We start from the raw sequence: 16,263 nt of genomic DNA, 5'->3' as shown, positions 1-16,263 counted from the left end.
TAGAAAGATCCAAATTTGCCATTTTCAAATTCAAAGTTTGGCTACAAAAGAGAAGTTTGAATCTGTCTTGTAATCCAGCCTGAACATTACTCAGAGTTTTACCTATAACTGAAGTTCTAGAAGTCCAAACAATCTAAACTTTGGTGGGTGGAAGGAAAAAACAATTTTCAACAACTTTCATGAGAGGACCAGCTCAAATTCGAATGGTAAAAATGAGATTTCATCCAGACAAGAGCATGAGGGCTATCCACTATGTCCACCAGCAGCACTGCTTAGTAATGTAGACATTTCTCGAGCTGTAGTGCTCTAAATTATCTGAAATTTGATGGGTGGAAGGAAAAGATAATTTTCAATAACTTTCATGCAAAACACTTTGTCAAATTCTAATTGCATCAATGTCAATTCAGCTAGTCAAAGTGCTTGAATGATGTTATCCACCAAGTCCACTAATCAATATTTAGCCACTACATTAATTATTAATTACCAAATGAATAGTTTTGAATTTTAGCCTATAAAAGGAGGAATTTGCCATTCATGTGAGCATCTTGTTTTCCATATCAAGATCATGTTCTTACTCTCTCTCTCTTTATATTTTTGTAATACTTGAGTTTTACTTTCATTAATCTCTTATTCATGCTTTTCATTTCTTTTACTATACTGAGTTAACTTATATCATGTTTAGTTCTTGTATTGTTTTTTTAAGTTTTTTTTCTTTATAATGTCTAGCTAAGTTAATTATGTCAAGGTGAAAAGGTTTTACTAATGGTGTTAGGATAAGTTTGTACAATTAACCTCCATGTGGTTCGACCTTGGTCTTGCCAGGTTATTTATTACTTTGACACACCTGCACTTGGGATAAAACATCAACTCTTTGATCGTGTTAAGTATATACTACTATTTTTCATAAATGTAGCATAACCTTTACTTACTAACTTTTAGATTTGATATCTAAAATTCTTGTAATTTTTTAATAAATGACTCGAAACCACATTTTTATATTTATATTTAGTACTTGGATCATACCACCTTAGGTATGGTGAACTAATAAGATTTGTCAAGATTAGGGTAATGTGTTTTGTATTTAGAAGATGTTGGTAAATAATATTAAGAGGAAAATGTATATCGATCTTTGATAATGGTATTCAAGAATTTATCGATGCCACACCACTCCATGACCAAACATGATGGTGAAGGAAAACATTAGGATTTTTATGGTTAAGATTCCCAATTTGAGGGTTATTTTATAATATATCCTTCATCATGAAACCAAGCTTTACTAATGAGTTTTCGACCCTTTTAAATTTCAAACTTTGCTTAATTTTTTTTTGTTACAATCATCATATTAATAAAAAAAATAAGAAGTTACCATTAAGTATATTTAAATGTGCTAATGAAAATAAAGATAAATTTTTTCTCTAATTAACGAGGGTTAATTCATAAAGTCATTCCATGTCACCTTGAAGCATGTTCTTTGATTAACTCATTGTTTTCTTTTCTCATGCTTTAAAGGTTAAATATATTTAAAGTCACTTCTATGTTAAACTTATACTAGAGCATGAATGATTCAACTAGATTTGTCCATTGCCTAATCTTATTTTCATCTAGGCTAATATACCAAGAAAGGAAATCTCCACTTAAACTTTCATAGAAAAAATAAATAAAAAGTTTATCATCTTTAATAATTTCTAACATTTTGCTACAATAAATACTTAAATAGATCTTAGAATACTTAACATTTATATATCAGGCAAATTGAGACACCTTGAACTTTCATAAAAAGACTACATCTGGTGTTAAGCATATTTTATATGCATTTACAAATTCATATACATCCATGTATTTTATTTTTCATAGATGTTCTTTAATTGCTCTTAGACATTCTTTAATTATCAAGAATTTTTTTAGCTTTTATTTTTTTTTATTTTTGATTTATAATTTATTTTAAAGAAGGTTTTAGTAAAGGGTTAGGGGTTAGTTTCATTTGTTAAGAAGACAATGGCATCAAAAGAGGACTCTTAGGAATTACACATTAATTGTCACTCTTAGAAACCTTTGGTTAAGTGGTTCAAGGTGGAATACAAATTTTTACTGTAGAGCTTGTATCAGATATGAATGAAAGCCAAGTGGTATATATAGAATTCCACTAACTATGAAGACATGTTGTAAAGGGCACACTACTAAAATATTATCACTGTTAAAAGGTCTTTTGTTTCGCTAAATGGTCTAATCTAGTAATTGTATTTAAGAAAATCAGTGAGTCTAGCTATCTCATTTCTCATAAATTCCATCTATTTATCTTTCTTTTAGTAATTAGCTAAAAAAAAGTTTCTTTGTTCATCTTCCATGACTTTAAGAAGATCGGACCTTTGAATTATTATTTATGTTTATTCTCTTATTTTTTACCTATAAAAACTAAAAAAAAAAAAGAACTTGTATGAATATGAATTCCTTTTTACCTATAAAAACTATATATAAAAAAAAAGAACTTGTATGAATATGAATATTCATCAAAATAAGATAAAAATGACCAGTTGAACATGAAGTAATGATAATACATGAAAACTTTCAAAGGGAAGGTTTTAGTCATTGTATATAAAGGTAGGTTAATTAACTAAATTGGTCTTAAAAGGATCTCTCATTACTTGATTAAGAACCTCTTCTAACCTATGAATAACATGTATGCAAAATAAGATTTGTGTTATAAGTGCATGGGCAAATCATATCCAATCCAAACACATAAAATACTAAAAATAATGAAAAAAATTATGATGTATAAAACCAAACACACTAAAACAATCATATAAAAAGTGTAAAATCAAACAATATCACATATTAATAAATTTAGATAATTAAACAAGATAAGACATTTAACACGTGTATCCAAGCATAAAAATACACATTATTATAAAAATCAAGAAAACACAGTTTGGACCTAAAAATAAATCACAGTGGACTCATCATTTTATCGCAGAGACATTTTAAAAAATTAATTGTAAAAAAAAAAATATAGTTTTATGGTGACTAAAAACTCTAAATGATCTTCAAATATTCTAGATAAAAAGTTGATTATGCTATTAAAAAAATATTAAAATCATCGTAAAATGTCCAACTTAAGATGAGTACTTCACATTTGTTTTAAATGATAAAAATATACCTATTATGCTTACATGCTAAGAATTTTTCTAAACCAATACATATGATTTTTTTAGTTGAAGCTAATATCGCCTAATCATATTTTAAAACAAATGATTTGGGATATAAACCATGTATTATGGCCTAATCATCATTTTTAAAGTATAGATGTTGGACTTGAAAGAATGGTAGATGATAAATCGGGCTTTGGCTCAACTCTTTCAATTATGTTTCAAAATGGGTTCAAAGATTCCTAATCGCACTTATTATCCATAAAAAGATAAACAAATAAAAATAACAAATAAAACTTTTATTGCACTTTTGTGTACTATTATTAAAATAAAAATCTTAAGAAGTATGAAGATTAATTGTTATTTATTAAGTTTGCTTGTACATTGATTATTTATAATTAGAGATTGTTTATGGTTTTAATATGTTAGAGTCTATCATATTTGATTCTTTTATCTATTCATAAAAGGATTAGTTTAAATAAAAGTAGAATAATAGTGAAAACACTCCATGAAAGTGTTTGATAGCATTAGCAATAATTATATTTTTTTTTTACATTAAAAAATTAATTTAACTTGCATCATATTGCATACCAATTATTTAATAAGATCTAAAAGCTAACATTTATGTACTTTTTCAAAGTGTTTTATGAGTGATATAAAAGAGTTTATGCTGGAACTTAATATATGTATTGAGATATAATAATAATAATAAATTATAAATTATTATAAAATAAAAAAATTAAATATAGTTGGAATTAAAATAAAACATAACTATCTAAAATGATCATTAAAAAAATGATTGAAAGAAGAAAAAAGAGTTAAAGCTTATCCAAAATCATGAAATTTTTATATATATACATATATTATATATAAATGAATAGATTAAGGATGATTGATCCATTTACTATATTATGCATATTCTCTCATATGTTCCTTTAAGAAATTTTCAATTTTATATGCTCTTTTATCATATTTGGATAAAAGTCCGCCTTAGACTATCAATAAAAAAAATATTTTTAAGGAATAAAAACAAAAGAAATTAAAAAAATGACAAAATTCCTAAAACCTATAAAATATAAAATACATTAAAATATAAAAACTTGATACGTCCCAAAAATATTGAAATATATATATAAAACTTCATGTCTTAAAAAACATAGATTTTGCATATATAATATTTCATTTTTCTTTTCTCTTTAGGTCTTTTAATGTTTTAATTTTTTTTAAATGTTTTTGTGAAGTTCTCATTTTTAATTTTTTTTTAAATTTTTAGATTGCTGAAAATTTATTTTTCATTTTTTTGTTGTTTTCAGAGAAAACTACCTAAATTTATCCTTATGTTTATAACAATTATTCATTTTTACCCTTGTATTTTTAATTTGATCAACTAACCCTCATGTTCTTTAAATATTTTCAATCGACTCAATCACTAATTTTTATAAGTCTCCATGTTACTACTATGCATGTTAATTATGTGACAGTTAAATACTTTTGATTATGAAAAGACATTGTATATTCATTTGGGTCTACATTACTAGAAAAATTTGTCATAAAAAAAAATTTTACTAAGACAATTTATTTGATGATATAATAGCTATAAAAAACAATAAATCTATAGCATAATTGAGACTTAATATAAATCAATTATCAAGTTAATTCAACAAATTAAAAATTAAAAGGGCTAATTAAACAAATTCATAGAACATAAAAATCAAGTGACCAAATTAAAAATACAAGAAAAATAAATAAAAAAATAGACACAAACACAATAAAAATAAAATGGTAAATATAAGACTTTTTTTCATTTAAAATTAGCAAGAAAACATATAAGCTAAATATGAATATACAAGAAAGTGTATAAAATTTAAAAAAAAAACATGAAAAAGAACACATATACTATATTTGTGTTGATGGATGGATAATAAAGAGCACATATCCATAGAATGATACTCTAAGTTTTAAGAAAACTAGAGTTTAAAAAAGAAAAATTAAAAACTTCTCATTTAAACTAGTAAACTAGTTTTCCAGTTTTTTAGATTTGTATTGAGTTTGGAAAATCAATTTTAGAGATTTTTAACAATTTTTCAATATAAAAATTTAATTGTTTTTCTAATAAAAGGAAAAAAATAAAAAATACATAAACAATATAATTTTTTTAATATACAAGAATTTCTTAGTAATATAAAAGATAATTTTTTTATATTTTCATATTTAGTTAGTATCATAATTTATTTGTTTATTATAAATCTAATATAAATATTTTTTATTTAACAATAAATATTTTTCATGATAATTTTTAAGTTGAATGAAATAAAATTAATCTTCTATAATTAAATTATAAAAAATAAAAAATATTAAAATAAATATTATAAATTATGGTTTTGATTTTTTTATGAGTCGTGATGTAGTTTTTATTTTATGAAAAAACATATATGTTTATTTCTAGAAAATAAACACATTTTCTAATTTTCCCTTGAATTTGAATAAGAAAAAAATAAAAAAGTAAAATAAAATTGAAAAAAATGAATAACTATTTTTTTTATCACTAAACAATTTTTTGAAAATAAAGTAATAATCTAATTTTCTGAAAAATTAGAGTTATAAAATCAAAAATTAAAACTTCATCTTCAAATACAAGATTTCTCCACCGAGTTTTCTAATAATATTTTAGATATTTATCACAATTTTTCTATATATTTTCACTATTTTTATAATAAAAAAACTTGAATAATAAAATTTATTTTCTTTTATATAAAAGCATTTTTTAGCATGAACATAAAATAAAAGATAAAAATTATTATTATTTATATTTATTTAGTTTTATAAATTTAAATTTTATTATTATGAAGATTTTTTTGTTAAAAATATAAAGTTTTCATAATAATTTTTAATTTGAAAAAAATAAAATTAATATTGTAAAATTAGATTATAAGGAATATTAAATGTTAAAATGACTATTATAAATTAAAGTTTTGATTTTTTTACAAAAAATATTTTAAATTTATATGTATTTCTTATTTTTTTAAATTCGTTTTCTTATTTTTTTTAAATAATACATTTTTTAATTGTTTATTGAAAAAACTAAAAAATAATAATTTTGCGTCACTCGTCAATAATTTTGCCTTGTCTCTCTTACAAAAGAAAAGGAAAAGAAACGTTTCTGACAAAGCGTTGGTCTTTTCTGACTAGTCAGCTCAGTTTGTCCAGAACATATAAAAACCACAAGCAGGCGACACGCCCTCTAGGTAGCTGAAACGTTTCGATTCTTCTTCCTAACCTTCTTTCTCTCTTCCTCTAACGGAAAGAAAGATGCTTGTTTGCTGTTAGATGTAAACTTGAAAGCTTTTTCTCTCTCTATAGTCTCTGAATATATATAAGAAAACGGCAAAGAAGAGAGAGGAAAGAGAGATGGGTATGCTGTTAGATGAGATAATAGAGGCCATGCCTGTGTTTGCTAAAGAGTTAGTTGCTGGGGGTGTTGCTGGTGGCTTTGCAAAGACTGTTGTAGCTCCCCTTGAACGTGTCAAGATTTTGTTTCAGGTATTATTGGTTTCTTTCTTCTATGGCGTGGTTCTCAAGATTTTGTTTGGCTAAAAGATGATTTTTCTGTTTTCTTGGTTATACATGATTGACAGAGACTCTATTTCCTTCTTTCTTGATGGGGTTTTCGCTTTTTTTTCATTGAGATATTGGAATTCTTGGACTTGTTTTGACTACTGGTGAACTTGGATTATGATTTATGAGCTCATAAATTAATATATACAGGAGATGGCTTCTTTCTTGGAATTTGTAGTAACTTAGGGAGTATGGGCCTTTCTGGATTCAAGCTTCTTCCTTTTTCTTTAAATTAAAAAAAAAAAACACTTCTGCCGGTGGTTCCTGAGAGCGATTCATCTTCTTCTTCCACCAGTCTTCCTTTCGTCAGTAGTTTGCTTCATTTTACATATACTACATGTAGAAGCATTTATTAGCCAACTACGTTGGGGAAAAGTTAATGAAATCAACTGGGCAGGTGTTTTCAGTTCCAATACTCCCTGTTCTCCTCATATTTATCCAGGACTATTCTGTTAGTTTTTTTAAAAAATACCGTGCTAAAGTTCGACATCATTAATCCTCAAATTTAAATTATTTTTATATTTTGAAAAAAAGAAAAGAAAAAAAGCATTATATCTGATTGTATCCCTGGCCAGAGGCATTCCTTAAGTTGGATTGGTGGTGTCCCCATGCAGAGTCATCAGCAATATCAGTCGATATTTTCTTCTCTGTAATACACAGTGGTGTGATGCGATACATGTACTTGTATTCATTAAACGGTAATGGTAATGGTAATGGATTTAAAATGTAATACTCTGTTTCAGATGTTCTTATTTCTTTCTTGTTTTTTCACCTCTTTGTTGGTATAACTTGTCCTGAGCAGAATTTCATAATAATTCTTTCTGGTAGCACCTTTGCATAAATAAGAATGTGCTTTTAGAAGACTAGTCAGGTTAGTATATTTGCTCATGAAATTTCCCCAGAAGCCACCAATCTTATAATGGTTCATCCGAAAGTCCGACTGTTTTCTGAGCCTTCGTGAAGCTTATGCCTGTCTGGGGTAACATAGGGGCTAGGGCTGCAAATCTAAACTTTTTCTTCCATTTTATTAGGTCATATTCATATAGGTCATACCCTTTCTGTGATTATAGTTCTATATATTTCTAGACTTCATGCTGGCTCTAAATACAAGTAATTAATTATGTTGTGTAATATAATCTGTAAATTTTAACCTTGTTTGGATGAAAAGGAGTCGATTTGTGTTGTACTTTCCAGACCAGAAGAGATGAATTCAAGTCTGTTGGGCTGTTTGGATCCTTTAAAAAGATTTCACATACAGAGGGGATTATGGGTTTCTACAGGTGGATCCCCCAGTTATTCATTTTCAGTCATGTGAAGGTTCCCATTTTCTCTTTTTTCTTTTAACCGTATATTTTGGGTTATTGGCAGAGGAAACGGTGCTAGTGTTGCGCGGATTGTACCTTATGCTGCCCTGCATTACATGACTTATGAGCAATATCGTAGATGGATAATCCTCAGTTTTCCTGATAATGGGAGGGGTCCTGTACTGGATCTCGTGGCAGGATCATTTGCTGGAGGAACAGCTGTGCTTCTTACATATCCTCTTGATTTGGTTAGAACAAAATTGGCTTACCAGGTAAATATTTAACCCTTTTCTTTTTTTATACAAAAAGCAACTCTTTTTTACGCCCGCACACATTTATTTAGCTCACCTAACTGACTAGGGGGGCCTGGAGACGTGCCAAACTCTTTATGCAGCAATGCTGAGGCAGGACAGCATCACTGCATTACTGTCCATTGGGTTTGGCTGCTCCTGGTGATCTTGAGCATCTTGTTAGAATGTGTTCATCCTCCCTTCCTCTGAAGCTCAACCGAGCATCTTGTTATGTTCATCCTCCCTTCCTCTGAAGCTCAAGATTTATATAAAATTGAGGATTTAGTTGATTTTCACTTTCCCAATTTGATTTTGATAGTGCAGATTGTCAGTTCATCAAAAGGAAATATTAATGGGGTAATTGGTATGGAACTAGTTTATAAAGGAATCCGTGATTGTTTCTCAAAGACTCTTAAGGAATCTGGGCTAAGAGGTCTCTATCGTGGTGTGGGTATGTAGCACTTAGCTTGTGTAAACTTCTCTTCTAATTTTGTCTTCCCATTCTTGGGAGGCTTTTCCAATTAATAAGTGAACATCATTGTCAGCTCCATCTCTTTATGGAATCTTCCCTTATGCTGGTTTGAAGTTTTACTTCTATGAGGAGATGAAACGACATGTCCCTGAGGAGCACAAGAAAGACATTGTGGTGAAAATGGTATGCGGCTCTGTTGCTGGTTTATTGGGCCAGACCTTCACATACCCTCTTGATGTTGTTAGAAGGCAAATGCAGGTAATTTTGCTTCTAGTGTCAGATGAGGCTTGGTTGCGAGAATAGATAGTAATTAGTGAAAATCATCTTAATAGGTTCAAAGGCTATCGGTGTCAAATAACGCAGAGTTAAAAGGAACAATGGAAACCCTTATTATGATAATGCAGAAGCAAGGGTGGAAGCAATTATTTTCAGGGCTTAGCATCAACTACTTGAAGGTGGAGAAACCCTGCCCCTTGTTATTCTTGTTGCGATAATTCCTGTGCGATTGCTTTTTTCTAACTGCTTTTTTTTATAAGCCTTTCAGGTTGTCCCTTCCGTGGCGATTGGTTTTACAGTTTATGATATAATGAAAGCGAGCCTTAGAGTCCCATCACGAGATGTGATAGAAGCGGTGACTGACAAAAGAAATAGTCAACCGTCCCTTCATTCTTGATACAAATTCTTAACTCCTAGCACAAATAATCAAATATTTTACGTTCAATTATTCCATGCTATAAAATGCCACCCGTAGGTTTCATCGCCTCTTAAACAAAGGTTGCAAAAGACATTCAAAGATTTGAGCATGTGTATCCACAGAACTGAAGACAGGATCCGCATTCATCATTGTATGTAAAAGAATGTGTAACATTGATTTGATACAGAATTTGTCATCAGCTAAATTATATTTTTAGTATGATATATCTACAAGGAACTGCTTACGGCATTTCAAGGGCTGCAAATGAAATTATGCCAATAGATTGGTGGCTTCATCATCGAAATCTTAAACACAGTTGTACCCAATAACCTTACTATCCCAAACAATAAGCTCCATCGCAACAGTTGGCCTTGACGGGGTGGTAATCAAACCATAAGCAACTACCAAAAGTTCGCTGTTGGACAGCAAGTTCTCTTCATCAATGTCGTGAATCACACATCTCATAAACCTCTCCCTCGTAAGGTTTTGGGCACTGAAATTCAGCGGCCCTACTCTTCTCCGCCAGCATATCACTAGCATTGTACTTCTTTCTTGGGGAAGACGGGACTATATTATCGTTGCCTTCAGAAGGATCAGGAGTAACTAACAACTACTCTACTGGATTCTCAAGTTCATGATCCCCGTGAATTCATGCAAAATGCTTAATTACCCTCAACCGTGGGCTCAAATGGCATCCTCTCAACAAACTCCTCAGATTCATATGAAAAACCAGCTTTCCCAAGAACATCAACAACCCCAAGATGGTGTTCGATCCCAGGAGGAACACCGTATTCAATCCTCATTGACAGAAAGTGTAGCAAACCTTCTTACACAGCCCCAGCGCAAGCACATGTCATGAACACAGCCAACGAAAGTCTCCGACTTGGGCTGCAACCGTAACCTTTTTTCATTTCCTCAACAAACAATGGACCATCAACTCCCTGCCCATTTGCGGCATATGCATTTATCAAGGAGTGCCAAGACCTCATGTTTCTTTCGCGCATTCTATCAAACATACGGCGTCCATCTCCGCATTCGCATGCATTTCAACCAGTTGATTATTCAATTGAACATCAAAAGCGAAACCGTTTCAACAATTCAAGTGCCTCTATACCCAGTTCGAGCGACTTCAAATTCGCCGAGGAATCCAAAAGAGCAACAAAACGCCCATAATCAGCAGATATATTTTGATCACCACCCATGGACTCTGTTGCTACCTTGACCTTTCCTTCCGAGCACAAACCCATCAACTGAATATTGAGTTAGGTGGGGGTACTGTTACGGGGCTTTTTTCCCTTTTTTTTTTTTTTTTTTTTTGAGGGGGGGTTGTGTGGGGCGGGAAACACGAAAATATAAAATAAACTTGAATTATAAAATTGGTGGGGGTACTGTTACGGGGCTTGCAACACGAAAAATATAAAATAAACTTGAATTATAAAAATAAATTATAAAAGTATAAGAAATTTTAAAATATATTAAAAAAATTCACGTTTTAAATAAAAATTTATACATAATTTAAATATTTTAAAATATATGTTTTAAATAAAAATTCATACATAGTTCAAACATCTTAAAATACATAATTAAAATAAAAATTCATATATAATTTAAATAACTTTTCATTAACTAATAATTAATAAACTTAAAACAAATAATCTGCTGGTGTGTCATATAAACTAAAACCAGCTTCATTACCTTTATCTCTGTCATTATTTTTCAAACATTCATCAATATCATTAGCATCAAGAGGATTATTAGTGTCATTATTAGTACCAATACCAATATTATAAACATTAGTGCTACTACTAGTACCAACACCAATATCATCAATTTGAATCTCCAAATCACGATTCAAGTCAAATGTTGTTTGAAATGAAAAATTACCTCCACTGATAATTTTTTGACAATACTTATACTGATTTTTTTTAAAATTCTTATTAATATCTATACCATGTTGCCTTTTTTTTAAATTTCTTATTAATATCTATACCATGTTGCCATTCCACATCAAACTTATTACCAGAAGAATTTTTTCTAGATGCCATAAGTAATTTTTTTAAACTTTTGGGGGTTAAAACTTGAATTGGTCAAACTCGATCAAAATCGGTCAAATTCATAATATCGATTCAATTTTACCGATTTTAACCGAGTTTGATCGATTTTGAGTTTTAACTTGCTTTGACATATTATATATATGTTGACTTATAAAATCACAAGATTTTAAGAGTCAACTCGTGATTTTGACAACAATGTTTGTTGGTGGTCCGAGAGCCTTTGTTTCATGGATAATGGTTTATTGAAACCGCTTTATTTTTATAAAAATTTAACAATAAAAAATATTTATTTTCATTTTAAAAAAATTGACTTCATATTTTTTCTTAGTTAAAAAAATTAACTTATTTTTCATTAAAATGTTTTTATTTTATTTTGAGTAAAAACACTTTTTAGAAGTTATAAAAATCTAAAAATATCTTGTTATTTGTTGATTTTATTAAAGTTTAATTTTTTCTTTTAAAATTTATTTATTATATCAACTTTTATTCTCATTCTTTTAATTATAATTGTTTTTCTCTTATATTTTTTAATTGAAATTTTTATCCATTATATTTAGTTTTTATTTTTTAATTACTATTTATTTTATTTGAAATAATTTATGAACTTGAGTGCTTTTTTTTTTAATTTTATCATCTTTCAAATTTTTATTTGTCAGAATTCTTCATTATTTTGATTGCTATTTATTTTATAAGCAATAATTTATGAAATTAGATTTTTTTTCAATTTCATTTTCCTTTAACTTGAAAGAAATTAAAACATTAATAAATTATTTTTCAACTTATTTTCCATGATATAGTCAAATACTAAAAAATATTTTTCAATTTATTTTTCATAACACTATAAAACATTAAAAACTAATTAAATTTCTCCAATTTCACTTTCCAAAATAAAAGTACTTTCTAGCAAATAAATGAGGCTTAAGAGAGGTTAAAGTTACAAGTTTAAGTGTTTGTTTGATATTATCATAAGATTTATTTTTCAAAGTGTTTTTACTTGGAAATGCATTAAAATAATTTATTTTTTATTTTTTAAAATTTATTTTTGACATTATCACATTAAAAAGATTAAAAAAACACAAAAAAATAACTTAAAACTAAAAAAAATTATTTTTTTCTCCAAAATTATGGTTGGTCTACGATGCCAAACATCACATAAATAGTTAGTACCAAATCATTTCCATTAAATTTTCATTTGAATACCTTTAGCTTATTTTTATTTATTGAATTTCTTGTTTCTTTTTAGTATGATACTAGTGAACATGGTTTGCCCCCGAGACTTGAATAATTTTTTTTAAAAAAAAGAATTATTTGCTATTGTTATTAAATTTGACCTAAAAAATTAATTTTAAAATTTTCTTATCTGATTTCTTGCATAATTCAAATTTAAAATTAAATTAAGTAGTAGTTGCCCTAACGTGACTTAGTTACCTTGAAAAATCCAAATATAACGCAAATAACTAGTAAAACAATATGGTATGACTATGAAAAAACTTCAACATGACATTTTCTCTAATATCGAGATGATGATATATTAGATTGATTTGAGCTTCACGACTAAACTCATTAAATCCATGATCTAGATGATAGACTATACTTAGTTTAAGAACTTTGTTTTTTTAAAAGGTTACATAATTATATGATAATAAAAATAAACTGTAACAGCCCGGCCCAACCTATCATATATTGTTCGCTTTGGGCCTTATTGTCTTTACGGTTTTATTCCTGGTGACACGAGCTCACTTCTGAGCCCGACAGTCAAAACATTTATGGTAAAGTAATGTAGTGGCTCACACCTGTCATATATTGTCCGCTTTGATTCCCTCCTATCCCAGGGTTGCTAACATGCATGGTTTTCAAACACGTATGACAAGTTAGCACAAACACTACTAATAAGGACATCAACTAACTCCTCACTCGTCGATGTAGGATCTTACAATCCACCCTTTTTAAGGAGCCCGACAACCCTATTAGCATCATCAGATAACCAGCAAGGTCGGCTCTAATACCAAATATAACAGCCCGACTCAACCTGCTATATATTGTTCATTTTGAGTCTTATCATCCCAGGGTTGCCTGATTAGTACTTAAAAGTGCACGTTTTGGGCCTTATCGTCCCAGGGTTGCCGACCTACATGGTTTTCAAATGAGTACAACAAGCTAGCACCAACACTACTAATAAGGTTAGCAACTAACTCCTCACTCGCTGATGTGAGATCTTATATAAACACTTGTAAAGTCAAGTTCAAACTAAATGTTAAGATGTTTATTTGAGATTGCGATAACTTGATAGAAAGCAAACCAAAATAATTTATAAAGAAAAATTTAAAATTAAGTAAATATTAAAGAATAAAATTATAAAAAGAATGACAAATATGAAAAGAAAAAAGAAAGAGAGGGAAAATGCCAAAGAAGGGGAAATGAAAAAAAAAAAACACCCTTCACTATTCGTAAAGGCACCCTAAATTTTTCAATACAGAAAGAAAAAAAAACACCCTTCACTGTTCATAAAGACACTGCAAATTTTTCAATACAAAAAGTATAATTCTTCTTCACATTCAACAAAAAAAAAATATTATAAGTCTTAAAGTGACTTGAATTTTAAAAAACAAAACAATTTATATCAAGAAAATAAATTAATAGTGTAAACAAAAAAAGAAAAAGAAAAGGAAAGACTACAAATTAAAAAAATAGATAAAATATTAATTAATATTAGAGATATGGGACCCATTTTAAATGCTAAACTAAATTCAATATTTGTTAATGAAATAAGAGAAAAAAAAATAACCATGTCTTGATATAGGATTATTTTGTACCATTACAATTGTAAAATTAAATGTTTTTACTCCTTACTAGTATATTGTCTCGTACTCCATAGTAGATTAATATTAATTTTTTTTAATATAAAAAAAATATTAAAAGTATAATGAAAAGTACCTTGGGTCTAACATCCAAGTAACTTGAATTTTACTTATTTGCCAAACCCAAATGATTTAGGTTTGGTGGCCATGTTAGATCCAAACAATTTAGGTTTGGCCTAATTGCAAGACCTAGGCGCTTGGGTCATCCTAGACCCAAACATTATCTTAAAAAAAATATAATTAAAAAAAAAGAAAAAAAAGAACAAAAAAAAAGAAGATAGAATTTCTATTGAAGGAATAATAAATTTAGAGGATAGAATTTCTATTGAAGGAATAACAAATTTATAATGATAAAAAATGAACTATTTCAATAAAAAGATATGATTTGAATTTTTAGATATAAAACATTTAATTAAATTTTTGTGATAATTTGTTGTTGATAAATGATTTTTGAACTTGGATTTCTATTTAGGATACTTAAAGGATAATTCAAATATTTTTTTAATAAAATATTATAAGTCTTAATATTTTAATTATCACCTGCTCAAACCTAAGTCGCCTTGGTCCAGCATGGTTGTCAGGCATAAGCATTGAGTTAAAAAATTAAATAGTTAAAAAAGAAGAAGAAGAGAAGATAGATTTTTTTTATTAAAGGAATAGCAAATTCATCAACATAGAAAATAAACTATTTCAATAGAAAGATATAGTTATAATTTTTTTAAATCTAAAACATTAAATTAGATTTTTATGATGATTTGTTGTTTATAAATAATTTTTGAACTTGGATTTTTGTTTATAATACTTTAAGAATAATTTAAATGTTATTTGTTAATTATAAATTTCAACATTTTAATTATCACCTACTTAAACCAAAGTCGTTTAGGCATGGCCACCAGATCAAAGTTGCTCTGGTCTAGCATGGTAATCAAACTCAAGATTTTTGGGTTAGACATGTAACTCGCCTGAATACTCTTAGTTTTCAATGAAATGTTTCTTAATCTATAATGATTTTCTCATACAACTTAACTTTTATAATAATTTTCTTGAATAAATTAATTAGTTGTTCACAATATGCTTTAGGAAATATTTTGGTAATGATGTTAAACTTAACATCGTTAAACTTAACTCAGCCAACATGGTGAGTCAATTTGATGTTACATTAACTTGGCTTCTAGGTAGTTGTTGATGCAATGCAGCATGCTTGATTTGATAAGTCCATATGCAACTTGATTGGCCAATCATATCTAATTTAACTTTATTTTTTTTTAAAATAACATTTTTTTAACATTTTTTTATTTAAATTAAAATAATTATATTTTGGATTAACCTAGGTTAATGATAAGTACTTGAAAGTGTATTTTTATCAAGGTTTTATATCATCATTTTGCATTTGAAGTATTAATAACTCTTTAACTAAAGCATGTTTTATAATAACATATCTAATAATATAAGATACCTTTAATTTGTGGTTAATGTTCATTTTAAATACAGGCCTATCACATAAATAAAAGGATTGATTGATGAGTTTAAGAACTGAAATTGAAAGGACAAAGAGATGACCAAACTTAGAAAAGAGATGCCGATGCAGTCCAAACCGGAACACTATTCGGTAATTGAGTCATATTTGTAGCTGTAAATCTCGAATTTAGGTCTACTCTATATGGATGGAAAGGTAAGATATAGGCCTATAACTTTCATGGAAGTCCAAGATTTAAAAATGCCATTTTCAAGTCCAAATTGTAGTAACGCCAAAGAAGTCTGAATCTGTCCTGCAGGTCGAATACTGTTCAGTGTTTAGCCCCTATTTGGAGTTCTAGAAGTCTAAATAATCTT

General features: G+C 28.3%; 2 protein-coding genes across 2 annotated transcripts; one reads left to right on the top strand and one right to left on the bottom strand.

The window, feature by feature from the left end:
• The first annotated feature begins 6,323 nt into the window (after positions 1 to 6,323).
• Positions 6,324 to 9,816, top strand: LOC105110528 (mitochondrial substrate carrier family protein P-like). The gene is made up of 7 exons (XM_011005596.1): positions 6,324 to 6,683; positions 7,953 to 8,038; positions 8,127 to 8,334; positions 8,677 to 8,803; positions 8,898 to 9,082; positions 9,157 to 9,279; positions 9,369 to 9,816. The coding sequence occupies exons 1-7, from the start codon at positions 6,552 to 6,554 to the stop codon at positions 9,495 to 9,497; spliced, it is 990 nt and encodes a 329-aa protein (XP_011003898.1). The 5' UTR covers positions 6,324 to 6,551; the 3' UTR covers positions 9,498 to 9,816.
• Positions 9,817 to 9,957: 141 nt separating this feature from the next.
• LOC105110539 (pentatricopeptide repeat-containing protein At2g15690-like) lies at positions 9,958 to 10,765 on the bottom strand. Its single transcript, XM_011005612.1, has 4 exons — positions 10,633 to 10,765; positions 10,420 to 10,545; positions 10,189 to 10,341; positions 9,958 to 10,100 (listed from the first exon to the last, which is right to left on the bottom strand). The coding sequence occupies exons 1-4, from the start codon at positions 10,763 to 10,765 to the stop codon at positions 9,958 to 9,960; spliced, it is 555 nt and encodes a 184-aa protein (XP_011003914.1).
• Positions 10,766 to 16,263: the final 5,498 nt, after the last annotated feature.

The sequence above is a fragment of the Populus euphratica genome, unplaced genomic scaffold (genome assembly GCF_000495115.2).
Source record: "Populus euphratica unplaced genomic scaffold, PopEup_1.0 scaffold254.1, whole genome shotgun sequence".
NCBI classification, from domain to species: Eukaryota; Viridiplantae; Streptophyta; class Magnoliopsida; order Malpighiales; family Salicaceae; genus Populus; species Populus euphratica.
Note: the sequence above shows the minus strand (reverse complement) of the source record. Positions and strands in the feature narration are given on the sequence as shown.

Bases quoted from the DNA above. Each gene is read 5' to 3' on its own strand.
- LOC105110539 (XM_011005612.1), bottom strand. From the start codon at position 10,765: ATGGGTTTGTGCTCGGAAGGAAAGGTCAAGGTAGCAACAGAGTCCATG. The intron at 10,546-10,632 runs GTATAGAGGCAC...GCGAATGCGGAG, and splicing joins TTTGAAGTCGCTCGAACTGG to ATGGACGCCGTATGTTTGAT. The intron at 10,342-10,419 runs GTTACGGTTGCA...CTGTGTAAGAAG, and splicing joins TGTTGAGGAAATGAAAAAAG to GTTTGCTACACTTTCTGTCA.
- LOC105110528 (XM_011005596.1), top strand. From the start codon at position 6,552: ATGGGTATGCTGTTAGATGAGATAATAGAGGCCATGCCTGTGTTTGCT. The intron at 8,335-8,676 runs GTAAATATTTAA...TTGATAGTGCAG, and splicing joins GAACAAAATTGGCTTACCAG to ATTGTCAGTTCATCAAAAGG. The intron at 9,083-9,156 runs GTAATTTTGCTT...TCATCTTAATAG, and splicing joins TTGTTAGAAGGCAAATGCAG to GTTCAAAGGCTATCGGTGTC.